The sequence below is a fragment of the Cyclopterus lumpus genome, chromosome 8 (genome assembly GCF_009769545.1).
Source record: "Cyclopterus lumpus isolate fCycLum1 chromosome 8, fCycLum1.pri, whole genome shotgun sequence".
Lineage (NCBI taxonomy): Eukaryota > Metazoa > Chordata > Actinopteri > Perciformes > Cyclopteridae > Cyclopterus > Cyclopterus lumpus.
The window spans coordinates 11,406,921-11,421,920 of record NC_046973.1 but is presented as its reverse complement, the minus strand read 5'-3'; the positions used below and the strand labels follow the sequence as shown (position 1 = coordinate 11,421,920).

General features: G+C 43.4%; 1 protein-coding gene across 1 annotated transcript in view; it reads right to left on the bottom strand.

The window, feature by feature from the left end:
* Window positions 1-4,686: 4,686 nt before the first annotated feature.
* The window catches only part of igf2bp1 (insulin-like growth factor 2 mRNA binding protein 1), a 42,618-nt gene continuing 32,304 nt past the window's right edge, over window positions 4,687-15,000 (bottom strand). Inside the window, exons 4-15 of the mRNA XM_034539159.1 lie at window positions 13,235-13,286; window positions 12,566-12,629; window positions 11,497-11,787; window positions 10,170-10,304; window positions 8,862-8,984; window positions 8,170-8,305; window positions 7,875-7,997; window positions 7,408-7,524; window positions 6,634-6,708; window positions 6,407-6,538; window positions 6,204-6,317; window positions 4,687-5,165 (exon numbers count right to left, since the gene is read on the bottom strand). Coding sequence (XP_034395050.1) covers window positions 5,010-5,165; window positions 6,204-6,317; window positions 6,407-6,538; window positions 6,634-6,708; window positions 7,408-7,524; window positions 7,875-7,997; window positions 8,170-8,305; window positions 8,862-8,984; window positions 10,170-10,304; window positions 11,497-11,787; window positions 12,566-12,629; window positions 13,235-13,286 — 1,518 coding nt within the window. The 3' untranslated portion in view covers window positions 4,687-5,009. The remainder of the gene's footprint in view (window positions 5,166-6,203; window positions 6,318-6,406; window positions 6,539-6,633; window positions 6,709-7,407; window positions 7,525-7,874; window positions 7,998-8,169; window positions 8,306-8,861; window positions 8,985-10,169; window positions 10,305-11,496; window positions 11,788-12,565; window positions 12,630-13,234; window positions 13,287-15,000) is intronic.

Genomic DNA, 15,000 nt, shown 5'->3' with positions numbered 1-15,000 from the left:
GTTTCGTCTCTGCGGCGTGTCCCTCTATCGGGTCTTGGTTTTTGTTTGTCTCTACTAAGGGACGGGGGCACGACAACGAAGTTTGCACTGCTTGATCGCCAGCTTAGCTCTTAAGTGTCCGTCAGGGACGAGCTACATGTTGTCAGGGCAACCGAGCAAAGCGGTGGTTTGTTGCCACAAACAAGCTGGGTGAGGTGGTTTCACCCACAACTCTACGTTTTCAAGCTTCCGATCTTTAACTTAAAAGGACATCGGCAGTTTTTAGCCCATTTACTTACTGCATATTCTTAACATTAGTGCGGACCAATTTCTAAAGCATGCCGTAGCCTTTTAGATTAATGGGCTAAGCAATGTTTTTGTGAGAAGGGGTCACCCATCTAGGTAATGAACACTAAAGCTACAGCAGGTTTCTTTGGAGGGTGGGGGCCGCGTGGGGGCTCTTACAGCGATTCATGCCCAGGGTTAATCCAGCCTTGTTGAAACGTGCTCCAACTCCAGCATGTCCTGTCAAACCAGTCTTCCTAATATAGTAAAATTAATGGATTCTCAAATTTAAATATGGTGCGTTTGGGAATATATTTATGTTTTTTGAATGGTCAACAATAATATAACATAGAAATCTATAATAAATGGGATAAAAAATGCACCGGTCGGGTCCTTTTAACAGTCTTGGAATACGCTGGATACAACTAACTCATTTAAGTTTGATGCTGAAGTGATTTTTTTCACTTTGTCACACCTCACACTGCCAAACTCTGTTCCAGCTGATACAATTGATCAATATAGCACTCAACTTGCATACAAATTAAAAAGGACCGAGGGTTGACTTTTGGGCCCAGAAATGATCCAGATTTCCTCGATCTGACGGTTCCTGTCCCGCTGAGGGCGCAGGCTGAAGATCCGTAGGTAGCACAGAGTGTGTGTGTGTCGTCTATATTGTACATACAAAAACCAGATGAGAGGTCGTCAGTTCTCAGACGAGACATTGCAATTTGAGTGCAGCAATCTGAAATACTACGGAAGTTATCTAAAGATCTTTTCTCCGAGTTCTGCATTTCAGGTTATTTGCTCAAAATGGCTCCACGCTGCATTGGGAACTGATTCCCTTCCTGTGTGTTTGGCACAGTTACTGTCATGCACTGAGTGAAGTGTTAGTAGTTTGTCGTATTTAGTAGCCGTTTTGTTAGATTTGTGAAATTCAAAAGAAAAAACAATAAATGATCACATTTTTTTTCCAAAAAGGAGTCCGAACTTTAATAGTAAATGATAATAAAAAGGTGGTGAAAGATAAAAGAAAATCAAAAGGTTTTGAACAGAAGTGAGGAAAAACGAACACGAAGGAGACCAGCGCGAGAGACAGCGAGGGACCCTGAAGATCCCGCCCGCTCCGAAAAATGAAATGATTTTTTTGTTTGTAAATTTAAAAAGGAAATAAAAACATCTCACTCTTCTCCCGGAGTTCAGAGGGCTACAAACATAAAGAGAAGTAATTTTTTTTTTTTTGTGGTAGGACAAAGGGGGGGAAGGAGACTGTTGAATCGTCCCCTCCTCCAATCTTTCCTTCCTTCTTTCTCCTCTTCCCTTCACTCTCCGTCGTCACGGGAAGTTCTCAGTCTGTTCTTATCCACAGTGCGACGTTGTCGACATATGTAATCAATTAGTGAAACAGTACGTCCCCCAGATGTCATGTCCAAAATAAAGCTTGCTGTATTGTGTAAACAAAAAAGATAAATAAAAAAAATAATCCTAAACAATCGAAATTGGCTGCGGGCTGAATAATTCATCCTAAATGGTGCGTCTTGGCGGTTGTGAACAGAGCTCTATGGTTTCCGGGGGAAAGAGGCGGATGTTTAAAATGGAAGCATTGACACGATGGAATAGACTGTCCCCTGTTTTGACAGTGAGCCGGTTGGGCGTAGCAGATGACGGACGAGCGAAGGTGATGGACGTTGAAAAGATTGAGTTATCTGGCAGTGTCCTTCAGCGACTTCACTCTATCTCTACAACTTTCTCCCCATTCTGATTTCTTTATGCGTTTTTTTACTCCAAAAATACAAAAGTATCGCGATCGCCTTTAAAATCTTATGTACAGGTTTGAATCTATTTCACAGCTGTGTTTGTGTTGTTTTAAACTCTCTCGCTTTCCTTTTTTTTCTGCTCCCATCTTTATTTATTTCAAAAAGGTTATCTCTCTCCTCGGTCAGTTGCCCCATAGGTTCTTGTCCTACTTTTTTCCTTCTAAAGTTTCACCCGACCAACATCTCTTGACAGAAATGAACATTTAAAACCAGTGAACATGTATACCAGCATTCACTTTCTTTCTCACACACATACGTAGCCAACGGGGAGTATCTGAGGTGTCGCGGTCAGTGCACAGGTAATAAATATTCACATTCAGAGAAGTCAGAGCTAGTTCAGGTGTGTGTGTGTGTGTGTGCATGTGTGTGTGTAGAATGCCCTCTTTGTGCAGTCACGCTGTAGATGGACTGCTCTGAAAACAAGGAGAGAGATGTAAAAGGAAATCGCCTTTTAAAGCTCCCGCTTGCAGGTCTTCTGTGAGGGTGAGAAAACGTGACCTCTTGAACGCTATGAGCCCTCTCGTAATGTTTTTGGCGCTTCGTGATGATGTCATCACAATAAGGCACGAGAGGGAGGTCTTTTTTGGGGATGGGCGGCCAGTATCCACGGGAACAGGCCCCCGAGGAAGAGTATCACAGGCTCTGATGATGTGAGCGCTGTTAAGTGGCCACCGTGTGGCCTTCAGGACCCCCCCCCCCCCCCCCCCCCTCTCAAATTAACACCACTCCCAATTGGCCAATATTTCAGCTGCTCCAATCACACCTCAGGAAGACAGAGCATGTTTTCTTCAACTTCCGAAAAAGAAAAGAAAAAATGTAAAAAGGGGAAATGGCACTAAACTCATTTCCTCTGTAGACCAGCAGTTGTCAATCTCTGCTTTGGAGAAGAACACCCAGCCTCTTGTCATCCTGAGCACATTCACACATCTCACACATGCCCAAAAAAACCAAAAAAAAACCAGAAAAATTATAACCAAACCAACCAAGAAAATACCTAAAAAAAATACTTTTCTTTTAAAAAAATAAAAAATATTCAGGACTATTCAGCTCTTTCTTTTTTTCATCTCATATAAAACACCAGCAAGCAACAACAACAACAACAACAACAAAAAAGTTAGGAATACTGAGGTAACTTTACCCTGAGGTAGGTTCTTCTTTTTCATTTCTTTCTCTAATCTGTTCTAATCTTGGTTTGAGTGTCCAAGTGTAGACCCCACCCCTCATTATCATACGTGGGCAGGGTCTGGAGGCTCCGCCCACAGGCCTTTGGCAGATTGGGAGAGAGAACAAGGAAGCCGCCCCCCCACACTTCGGTCTGATTTTACCTTCTCTGAGCTCAAGGCAAGGAGCTTTGGAAGACTTCGCTTTTTGGTTCCCGCGCTCAACCAAGGCCGGTCTCAAACATTTCTTATAATAATAATAATAATAATAATAATAATACAAGCATTAGAGGCCTTGTTGTCCAAATGAACAAAAGATACCTCTAATGCAGTGATGGTCTCATGGTCACCATCCTGTCGATGACCGGCCTCGAGTGTCCAGCCCCGGAAGAAGGCGTTGAGCGGAAAGTCTCAAGACACGTCTCGTCCATCCGCCACTGCCCTACTTATCGGTACGGACGTGGGCAAAAAAAAACAAAACAAAAAAAACTCACGCCTGACTCGCTGCCTTCGATACATTCACCCGAGGGGCCGGGCTAACTCACATATCATATATATAATATATATAAAATATGCCGTTTAAGGTGCGGGGCCGCTAGCCAGCGAGCATAGCCGCCGGCTGTGTTTTTATAACGGTTTCAAGCGTGTGTGTGAGCCGAGTCGCTGCAATAGAACTGCAGGACCGGCTGCGACCGCCGCTCCTCTGACTGTCTCCTGCTGCGCCTTCCGCCACACGGCTAATTGTGGAAAGGGGCCCTCGGTGCCTCCCCAGCCCACAGCCCCGTTGTAGGCTACATTATGCTACATATCATAGACGAGGGACTGGGGAAATGTAAAGAAGACCCCTTATTTTTCTCTCTTAAAAAAGGCAAGGCGGCCAGACGCAGCATTTCTTAACGTTTACATAAAGATTATATATTTACAACCTCATATTTTCTCTTTTTTTTCTTCTTCTAAACTCTCCGCTATTCGGAGAGGTCTTTTTTTAAAGAGCAGTGTTAACATCTGCGGCCCCTCTTCTAGACTTTCATTGGCTGGGGAAGTTATAGGGCGGGTGGACCCGCGACCTATCCCCCCCATGTACCGCTGTGGTCGGCTTCCCCGCTGCCTCTCCCGGCTCTGCCTCACTGCATTCTATCGATAATAGCTCTGAATAAAACATTTCTATACATATATCTCTATGTTTAAAAAAAACACCCTTAAAATATAGAACCAACTGCAGATGGCGGGAGAGGTCTGTAGGGGACCATGGAGGAAGGAACAGCCCCTGCTAGTGTGTCTCCGCTTTCCATGTGGACCCATGTGGACGGGTGTTAGACCTGTCCCATGCAGGATCTGTTCAAGCTGCAGTGGGTGAGGAGCTGGCTACAACCCTGCAGAGGCACACTAGGAGTACGCAGCCCCCTCCCTCCATCCCTCCATCACTCCATCCACCCCTTCACCCCGCTATCCTCACTCAGTCTTTCTTCTGGCCTGGCATCTGGTTTCTGTTCTCACGTTTCGTTTTATCTTAATCCTCATTTTTGTAAATGTTTTTTTTTCTTTTCATTTCATCTTTTGATTTGAATCAACTTCTCTCTAAACGCCGATCTTTCTCTTCGGCTGTCGGGCGTACTCCCTCCCTCTTTATGTCTCTCCCTGTCTATCGCTGGGTCCGTGTGTCGCTCTCCTGCATCCGTCTGTCCATCTATCCGTGTGTCAGTCAGTCAGTCAGTCTCTCCGTCAGGCGGTGGGGGCCCCACGGCATTTGAGGAGGGTGGCAGGGGGACCCTCACTTCCTGCGCGGCTGATGGTCCTGAGTCAGTCCCTGCGTGGGGCTGCCCATCTCTGTGAAGCCCTGGGGGTTAGGACTGGGGCCCGAGCCCATGCCGCCTTTCTGTGGCTGTTTGACCTGGGTCAGGATGTCCCGGATCTTCCTCTGAGCCAACTGGAGGACAGATAACAATGGTTTGTGGCAAAATGAAAGCTAGACTAGAACTGGTGAACATAGTGAAGCATTTAGCAGCTAAAGAGAGAGATATTTACATCAGGAGGTGGTGAAGATCAAACCAGAGCTTAAGGGAGGCTGATAACCAGAAGAAACGAGTCTCAAAATCAATGCGTACGTTGCTAATCAACTTTAAAGGTGCCGGTGTGTCAGTGGGTTGTTGACAGCTTGTTACAATAGGCCAAGGAAATACATTAGTGCTAGTTTAAGTTGGAGAAAGTGTCATGTGTAAGGTTGACAAGAAAACATAGTTGAGTATCATCTGCATAAACATTCGATGATCTATGCATGCTAATTCTGTGACTAGAAGCATGTGAATAGAGAAAAGAATTGGGCCCAGAATCGACACTTGAGGTACACTGAAGAAATTAAGCTATCAATTACCACACTCAATACCAGTCGAGAGCCACACCATAGAAAGTGACCACATGGCATCCGTCGCTGATAAACACAATCGGCAGCTAAGCTAGCGGTGCTAGGCGTAATTACAGATTAGCCCTTTGAGCATAGCCTGATGGGACATCGTACCAATGACAACACCATTAAATTGTTCAACAGTATTTTACGTGAATTACTTTTGCCGAGTTGCATTTAATAGGTATAGTAACTGACTGCAGTGTTAAATGTGCAAAGTGCCACAGCTTAACCATTAGCGCCAGTTGTCAATGATGTCAACTGTCCGCAGGGTTTTACATGTTAAGTGTCAAGAAGTGGTAACTGTGGCAAGAGTAGTTTAACAATAATAGGAATGTATAGGTTTGTGACTACTTTTCATAGAATGGCACATACAGGTGTCCATAAACCTTTTACAGGGATAGAAATGCGAAGAGCCAAGAGATTTCACTGCATTTTCACGTTTGCATTGTCTGGTCTGATGCATTGGATAGCCATATGCTTTGGATCAAATCTGTTCCGAACTCCTTGAATGAAGTGATAAAGTAAAGCACAAGGACAGAGGCCATAGAGTAGGAGGAGTACCTGGCTGGCGTAAAAATGTCCGTTGATCTTTACAATGACTTGGTCATTTTCATCAGGCGTCTGTTCCCTGGGGACCACCACCTCAGCTGCTGTCAGGTTCTGCAGCTCATTCACCTGAAGACACAAGTTATTTTCTTTACTTTAAGAGGAAGTAACCACCTAATGACAGAACGGTGTGGAGGCGTGAGGTTCAGGTTGCTTACCGTCTTGCCCCCCTTGCCAATGACCCTTCCTGCGGCGGCGGCGGCCATCTTGATGTGAGTCTCCAGTTTGACCTCCTCCTTCGGCCCAAAGAAGTTCTCCTCCTTCAGTTTGCCGTAGATTCTGCCCTGAGCCTGCAGGCGGGAGAAGAGGTGGGTTAGGGATCCTTTTTGGATGTATAGACATTAATGGGATGAATATTAAATCAGCGAGGCTTGTTAGTGTTTACCTTAAACTGAGCCTCTGGGGGCCCTGTCACAACAACCATCCTCATTTTGGAGTCTGGAGCTTCAGCTGGGGCAATCTGGAAGAAAGGGAGGTGAAACACTTCACTGACCAACACATCCTCAGCCCGACTGGTCAAATATCCACACCTGGTCAGTTGCCCGACACTTCAGAAGACGCAGCGCTCTACGTAACATTACAAATGTCAGTTTTTAGGTGTAACAAAACTACTTGGTGAGGCCTTCGGTGAGGCCTAGATCGGGTCCAAATGAATACGTTTAAGCTCTGGGTTAGGATGTGCTAGACATATTGAGGTTGTGGGTTTAGTAAAAATGGCAGGACACAATGACATCATGGGTTCTGCAACTAAATATATTGTTGAGCTTTCCATAATAATGGTAGTCTTAAAAAAAAAGAGAAATCATCTGTATTATGGATGAACTAAGCCTATTTAACACTACAAGATACATAATGTTGTATTTACATCTTTGCTGCCTTATTGTTTGATACATAGAGTCATTAATATTATTTCCAACTGTGCATTTAAATATAATTGAGGTCTAAGTATATTTTCCAGCCCCGAGTAGTCTGCTCCACAGGGCTGGTGTAGTTTTTTTAAAAGAAGGTAATCAGGGCATAATCACAAAGCACTCGCTGCTGCTTCTTCTTTGAGCACACAGCAATGATTTAGGGTGACAATAATCATTATGCAAGCATTTTATGAACTTTTGTGGTTGGACGATAAGCGGATACCTCAATGAAAGTATTGAGATCTGACCTTGATGGAGGCCCCGGCGAAGCGGCTCAGCTGTTTGATGTGCTGTCCTTTCTTCCCGATGATGGCACCCACTGCCTGTGCTGGGATGTAAACGTGGACCGTCTCCTGCTCTGGAGCCTACACACACACACACACACACACACAATTGGGACTTCACAGGGAACTTCTGGAAACTAAAGTATACATTGGGCTGCACTGAGAGCACTCAAATAAAAATATTCCCTCCATTTTTCTCCAGATGACATCATCTACATCTGAATATAGAGAAACCGTGATGTAGAAAATCACAGGGAGAGGGGGAAGTAGTTTCATCTTCTGTTTAGTTTGGGCGCCACAATTTTCTGTTTCTTTTTGCCGGCTTAAGAATTTTCTCAACACACCACACCTTCCAATGAATAAGGAGGCATTAAAAAAGCCGGTTTGCGCCGACGTCTTTTCAGGACATGTTGCAGAGCAGCCGTTCTTACCCCGAAGCAACCGTAGGGCGCACTACCGGACGCATTTCCAGGTGGGGGTGGAGGCATATTGGAGGAGGAAGGGAAAAGGCCCAGAGCACCCAGGTTGAGCCCAGGGATCAGGTGAGTCTGTTGCTGAAGAGAAGGAGACTGCAGGTTAGAAAGCATCTCGAGGTTTACAAGTCTGTGTGTGTGTGTGTGTGTGTGCGTGTGTGTGTGTGTGTATGTGTTTGCTAAAACACTATGGAGCCCCAAAGTGTTTCACATCAAACAAATAGCTACATAATAATGAAGCGTGCAGACTCACATTCATAGCGGCGATGTCGTTCTCGTAGGCCTCTCTGACCTTCTTCATGACCTCCACCTCGGCGTTGGAGCAGGCTTCAAGAGAGCCTTTGACTGTGATGGTCCTCTCAGGATTGTACAGCGTCAAGTCCTGAAGGCTGCACGCGTGACAAGGGAAGCGGGAGTCGTTTAATTCAATGTGACAAGTTGCTGTAAAGCATCTCTCAGTAACTTGATCAACGTGTATGTGTTGTATATATTTTTCTATCCAATAATTTACCTTTTTATGCCTAAGAAAAAAAGAATAACCTTTTGCTAGGCCCCCCCCTCCCCCCACAGCTACTAGCACAGAGCGCACACTGTCACCAACTGTAGGCCCTGAATAAATATACAATGGAATTAATCAACACTGTTCCTTCAAAGCTGGAATGGTCTTTAGTCACTGTAACAACCATCAAAAAGCAAAAGTGGCATATGTAGACATTCAGTAGCTAGCGTTAACGATATGCTAATGTTCTCTCCTAATGTTAGCAACGCAGGCTTTTACGTAGAAACAAAAGTTTTCAGAAACCTGTATCTCCTTCCAACCTCTCCGGTTAGAGCCGGTGGAGCCGGCCGACACTACACTACAATTGGCCAGTCTGCGTTCGAGAGTGTGGGACTGAGTGAAGGGTCAATTAGGTCTATGAAACTCAGAGTGTGTGCGTTTCTTACGGGGAGATGGTGATCTTGGTGTCCGTGTCCTGTTCGACCTTTTTCAGGTTGCGTCCCTCCTTCCCGATCAGGCGTCCGACGAAGTTGTTGTGAGCCAGAATCTTTAGAGGAACCTCGTCAGCGCTGCAGAAGAAACAAACGCCGGTTATTTGGAGGAACAGTTTCATCTCTCACAGCTAGATAGCCTTCATTAAAAGGAAACTGACCAGGGTTAGTTAGGGTTCAGCCATTGTGAAGCACATCTCTACATCAACTCGACCCGATTGAGCAATCGCTAACACTCACTTTAGGTGCGTTAGGCCAAAATAGATAAAACATACCACTAGATGTCGCCGTGTATTTAAATAAAATCTTTCATGGCGAGCCGTATTAACATTTAATCAAACCTCACTCTCACCATCCATAACAGCGTTTCCCACTCGTTTCCACAAAAAGTCTCATTAGTAGAATATGTCTTTAAAATTGTCTATGACTTTGGTTAAAGTATTCAAAACTAAATGAAATATATCTTTAAATCCTTCAAAAAATATGTGACCGACCATTTTACTTGACATCTGATAGCTGGACTGGTTATGCATTAACAAAATCTGTAATTTAACTCTTCCTATCAGAAAGAACCAACGCAGGTTACTCAAGATAGTTTCAGAGTCTTACAGAACAAAATGATGTAACTTAAAACAACAACAAAACAAGTTGAATATGGGTTCATTCAGTTTCTTAAAACGTGCTCTCAAACAGCTCAACTTTCTTTTATGGTAACAGTACTAAAGACAATATAATTAGGATTTACTATTTGATATGATATTGAAAAACAAATCTAATAATACATTTTGTTTATATGATGCATTTCATGTTTTTTCCACATTATATAAATATATATGAATTTTGTACTGCCTCAAAACATGTTCGACCTAACGCTTAAATTCTTATTGATTGACAAAGGTAGTGATGCTATGATACTAAATGTACAATTTCTATGACAAATAAAATTAAAACATCACTGTTGTTAATGTCATTTATTCAAATAAATATGGTAAATATCTAGAATAGATAAGGGGGTAATACTATGGGGGTAATACTCGTATTGGTAACAATACTAATGTCAATGTTAACAAATAATAACAATACAGGTTTCGTATTGTACTGTTACCATGGAGCTATGTCTCAACCGTTTGTTAGAGGCCTGCGTAAAAGAAGAACTGTGGGGTATGTAAAAAAATGTTTTAAACAAACATTGATTGTTATTATTATTATTGCCCCAAAGGAAAAAATATCTTCTATTCTTAGTGAGTATTTTAGAGGACATACGTCTTAGTGTCTTTGGCCTCCTGCTGCATGATGTCCAGGATCATGCGACAGGCAGATGAGCAGCCCTCGGGGGTGGAGTGGATGCTGATCGGCTTCTCCGCAGCGCCGGCATTCTCCTTGCGGTGCACGTCGATCCTGCAGGAAAGACCAGAACCACTTTGTTAGGTCCCCGTTCGGCCCCTCCAGAGTTCAGCTCGGGACTCGTCAGGTGAACAGAGTCCAGCACGTCCCTATATTACACAGGTGACTATCATAAGTGTATAATTATACTATTATTAGAATTATCAGTTCTGAAAGCAAAGAACAGTTATATGTGCTTGTTAAGAGGAAACACTACAGGTGTACAGGGAAAACATTTTCACTAATAGAAGAAACATGAAACGTCCCCAGTTGATTAGTAACAACAAGACAATTATTTTTGTATCATAGGTTTTTCTGAAATGTTGTTTAAATATGCAAATTAGGAACCATCTTATTGAATATGTGGTCATTTGCATACATTTTCAGAACAGAAATTCAAAACCAATTCGTGGTTAATTTTGTCGACATATGTCAAAGGTTTTTACATAAATCTGAAAATACCGTCTTCAAAAGCCCTTTCGCTCATGTTTTGGTCAAAGATATCACCATGAAACAGATGCAAATAAACAAAGTACTCCCAGTACTTTCCAGTAGTCTAAAGAAGACATGTTATGGACGCTGGCTGTCAGAAGAGAATTCACTGGGCTTATTGTGGGATTTTTATTGCTAAATAAGTGCATTTAGAGTAGAAATCCTCCTCCTCCTCTTGGGAGTTCTGAACAGATTAACCCGATTAGTATTTTGTATGATGGACTAGTGGTGCCAGTTTGAGGCGTAAAGAATCATGGATGTCAGGCTTTGTTTTACGGCCATCCACTGAGTGAGCCATTTATTTATTTTTACATGCTTTTCTGCTGCTATGGTGGACACGGGCAGGAAGGGACACGCAGATAAAGAGATTTTGTGCGTTGGTTACAAATGGTGTGACTTAAGAGTCCATGTGGGATAGAAGTGTTTTCTCCAGAAACAAGGGCCATTTTGTGCGGGATGCAGTGGAGAACACACAGTCCGGTGGAGAACACACAGTCCTCACAATGTTTCTGGAACATCAGTGTTTCCGTCTGGGCCACGTGTTTCAAGAGAAACTAAAATCAGACCGAAGCTTTTATTTTGAAAACTCAGGCGTCACAGAACACATCAAACACAGAGGAGCTATATGATATGTTCTCAGCAAGATTTCATGCAGCCAATGGAGTAGTGCACTACTTCCCTGCACCAGCACCTCCTCGCGCTAAACGACACTCACTTGCTCTGCGTCTGCTTGGTGATGTTGCGGATGGTGGCGCCCTCCTTGCCGATGATGGCACCAACGTACTGCGTGGGCACCAGAAGCCGCAGGGGGATGTCGGCGTGCGGCGGCTTGGGGGGCATCCCAGAGCCCGGGGAGCCTCCGCGGGGACCCCCCCGGGGCCCGTAGCCACGGCGACCGTTGTCGGGCCCCCGCTGGCTCCCCTCCTGCTCAGAGTTCTCGTCAGGAATGTAAGAGACGCGCAGGGCGTTGTTCTCGAACTGGTACCCGTTCAGCTTCTGGATGGCTCTGAGGGGGTCACAGAACGTGAGCATTATGTTTTTCTAAGCATAGCGATGCGTACAGTCGTGTTAATTATGCGCATCAAACTAACAGCTACAGCAACTTCTTTTAAGGAGCATATGTTATCATAGCAAACATGTTAAAAACCAGATGCATTGCGATAGATTTAACTAGCCAACAGGACACTAAGACATTTGTAAAATGCTGCTTACGCACATATAAGTGTCCAATGTAACCATTATGCTGCCTAACAAGTACTTTCACTTTGATATTTTGATAATACTTTGTCCTTTTGTAAAATGTCAAGTGCAGGACTTTTAATTAAGTATTGTTATCGGGTGGTACTGCTACACTGATAAAAAGTAAGCATTTGTAAAAGTCATTTTATAGTGCGGTAACATTTCACGTACAGAGAGAGCCCAGTACTTTTAAAGTTGAACGGTTTTGTTCCTACTTAAAACGTATTTAAACTAAGAAATTACAAATTTGAGGCCATTTTAATTTTTATATTGGAACGTTATTTTTATGATTATACCTTTATAAAAGGCGTTCTTAAGAGCACAGATCTCAGGTGGGGTCACACTGGCACCAAAAAAGAAAAAGGGCTATGATTTAACAGTGATAAATGCATAAGAACTCAAGACTAAACACACCAAAGTATTTTGTCAAATATTATTTTAAAAAAGGACTCATTATTATTTATCTTTTCCTATTAAAACCTTTTAGAGAGAAAAGAGTAAAGGAAAGAGACAGTGTCCACAGCGGGTTAAAAAGAGGAACTTACTGCCTGGCGTGCTCCCTGGATGCATATGTGACGTTAACCACGGCGGTCTCACTCTCTGTGTTCACTGAGGGACAGACAGGAGACAGACAGCGTGAGTTGGTTCATCGGACTTCTGGGAGCTCCGGTGCACACTTTATGAAAATAAATCAGTATTTTTTTCCCCTGATATTATATAAATATTTAACCCAACATTTATATATTAATACTCCAACAGCTATTTGTTTTATACACAAACTAACCCTCTCCACCTCGTGTTAAATACAACTGGAAACTGCTGGAAGGCCACACACACACACACACACACACACACACACACACACACACACACACACACACACACACACACACACACACACACACACACACACACACACACACACACACACACACACACACACACACACACACACACACACACACACACACACACACACACACACACACACACACACACACACACACACACACACACACACACACACACACACACACACACGCACACGGGGGCAGCAAAGGACCTCAAATAAAACCACAGCATGACTCCATTGGGAACTCTTTCTATTTAAAAAGGGGCTTTCCTTGCTTGTCCCGTTCCTACTTCTAAAATCAAAACGGGCCACATGCATGTCGGTCACCTGTGGCTTTCACGGACCTGAGTGAAGGTCTCACCTTGTTCACAGTTCTCTACGGTCCCACACTGAGCCAACAGACCATCCAGCACCTGGAACGCAAAGAGAGCAGACGAACAACAGAGATCAGACCGGGGCTGCATCCCAAGTCTCTTAACTGCATCCCTGTTTCCCCAACTTGCGTCTTTTCCTTGAATCTTAGTCCCTCCCACCAGGGATGCCTGGAGAGACGCAAGGGAACCACGCGAGGAGAGAGGAAATAGGTTTTTTTTTAAGAGATATGAGACTGAAGCGTCACGTGAAGCAAAGTCTGTTTCTGTTCACATCTGGATCAGCCGTCAGTGGTTTTAACAGCGGGAGAGACTTTTTAAAGCCTAAACCAAAGTGGAGCTGCAGTCTCCAGGGGCCTTCAGCTCTGAAGAACTTCTTAAAAGGGCTGAAGTGGAAGACCGGCTCTCGAGTGATGAATCACGTACAAGGACTTTAACCTGTTGTTATTAACATTGTTATTTACATAATCATTTGATTTGTGTGAAATCCCCAATGACTCCAGCAACATAACATTACAAGTTTGGTATGGATTTTTTACGTTTGTTTAGGTGTCTTACAACTTTTTAAATGAAATTAATTTTGGTTGGTCATCAGCATAGAGACAGAGAGGCTATTGAAGTATTTAAATGCCGGCGACGTTGCTTCCGTATCTACAGCACTGTGCATAATGCCGCTGTGCACATAAGGCATGTTTGGAGCTCAGATGTTCCGCTTGTTCAAACCCTTTTAGCTTGATGTTTTATTAGTGTGCTGCAAAGCAGATCTCAACCACTCACGGCCAAATGATTAGATTATTTTCTCAAAAACGTACAGTATATTCTTTTGGTACTTTACAAAGCCAGTGTTGTAACTCTGTAACGCTGTTTATTCTGTACACATGACATCGATTGCTTCGGTCCATCCGGGGAGAGGGATCCTCCTCCTGAAGGTTTCTTCCATTTTTTCCCCCGAAAGGGTTTTTTCTATTTCTTGGGAGTTTTTCCTGATCCAATGTGAGGTCCTGGGACAGGGATGTCGTATGTGTACAGATTGTAAAGCCCTCTGAGGAGAATTTGTAATTTGGGGCTATACAAAATGAACTGAATTGAATTAATATCAAAATGTGCATGGAAATTCCAATAAATATAAAAACATAAATTTAAACCAAGCACCATTTCAATGGCCATGTATGTCTGAATATGACAAAACGGCAGTGAATACATTGAATTTGATAGTGAGGGTCAGCAGAATAATTTTTATTGGTCAATAATTACATAGTTATTGCCTCTCCTTTTTTTTGGGGATAACTTTACATTTTGTTTGTCTTACTTGGGAAGGGGGTCCGTGGATATATATTTTTTTAACAATAAAAAGATCCAGGACCCCTGATGTGAAGCCCTTCTAACTAAATGCAGCAATGAAGCCTTTGGTGCAGCGGGTCCTGAACACACGTGAATGATCAGGTCACCAGACTGTGGCTACCCAATCAGCTTCTTGGTTAAATATTACTATAGTTGGTATTAGATGCTAAAGTGAGAACATAAGGGCAGCAATCACTCAAAGGTCAATAGGCCGGAACAGTTAGCCAGGAGTTGATCAATACATGACTATTAGTTAATGTTCGATTCTAAATCACTGGGATTCTATTAGAATCGACCGGCAGCCAAACCTCCAAGTGTCAGAGACACAGGAACTGGTTCTAAAGGTGTATGGGGGGGTGCAATAAGACGCTTGTTTGGTTGTTTTTTTTAGAGCCGGTATACAAACTTGCAAAAA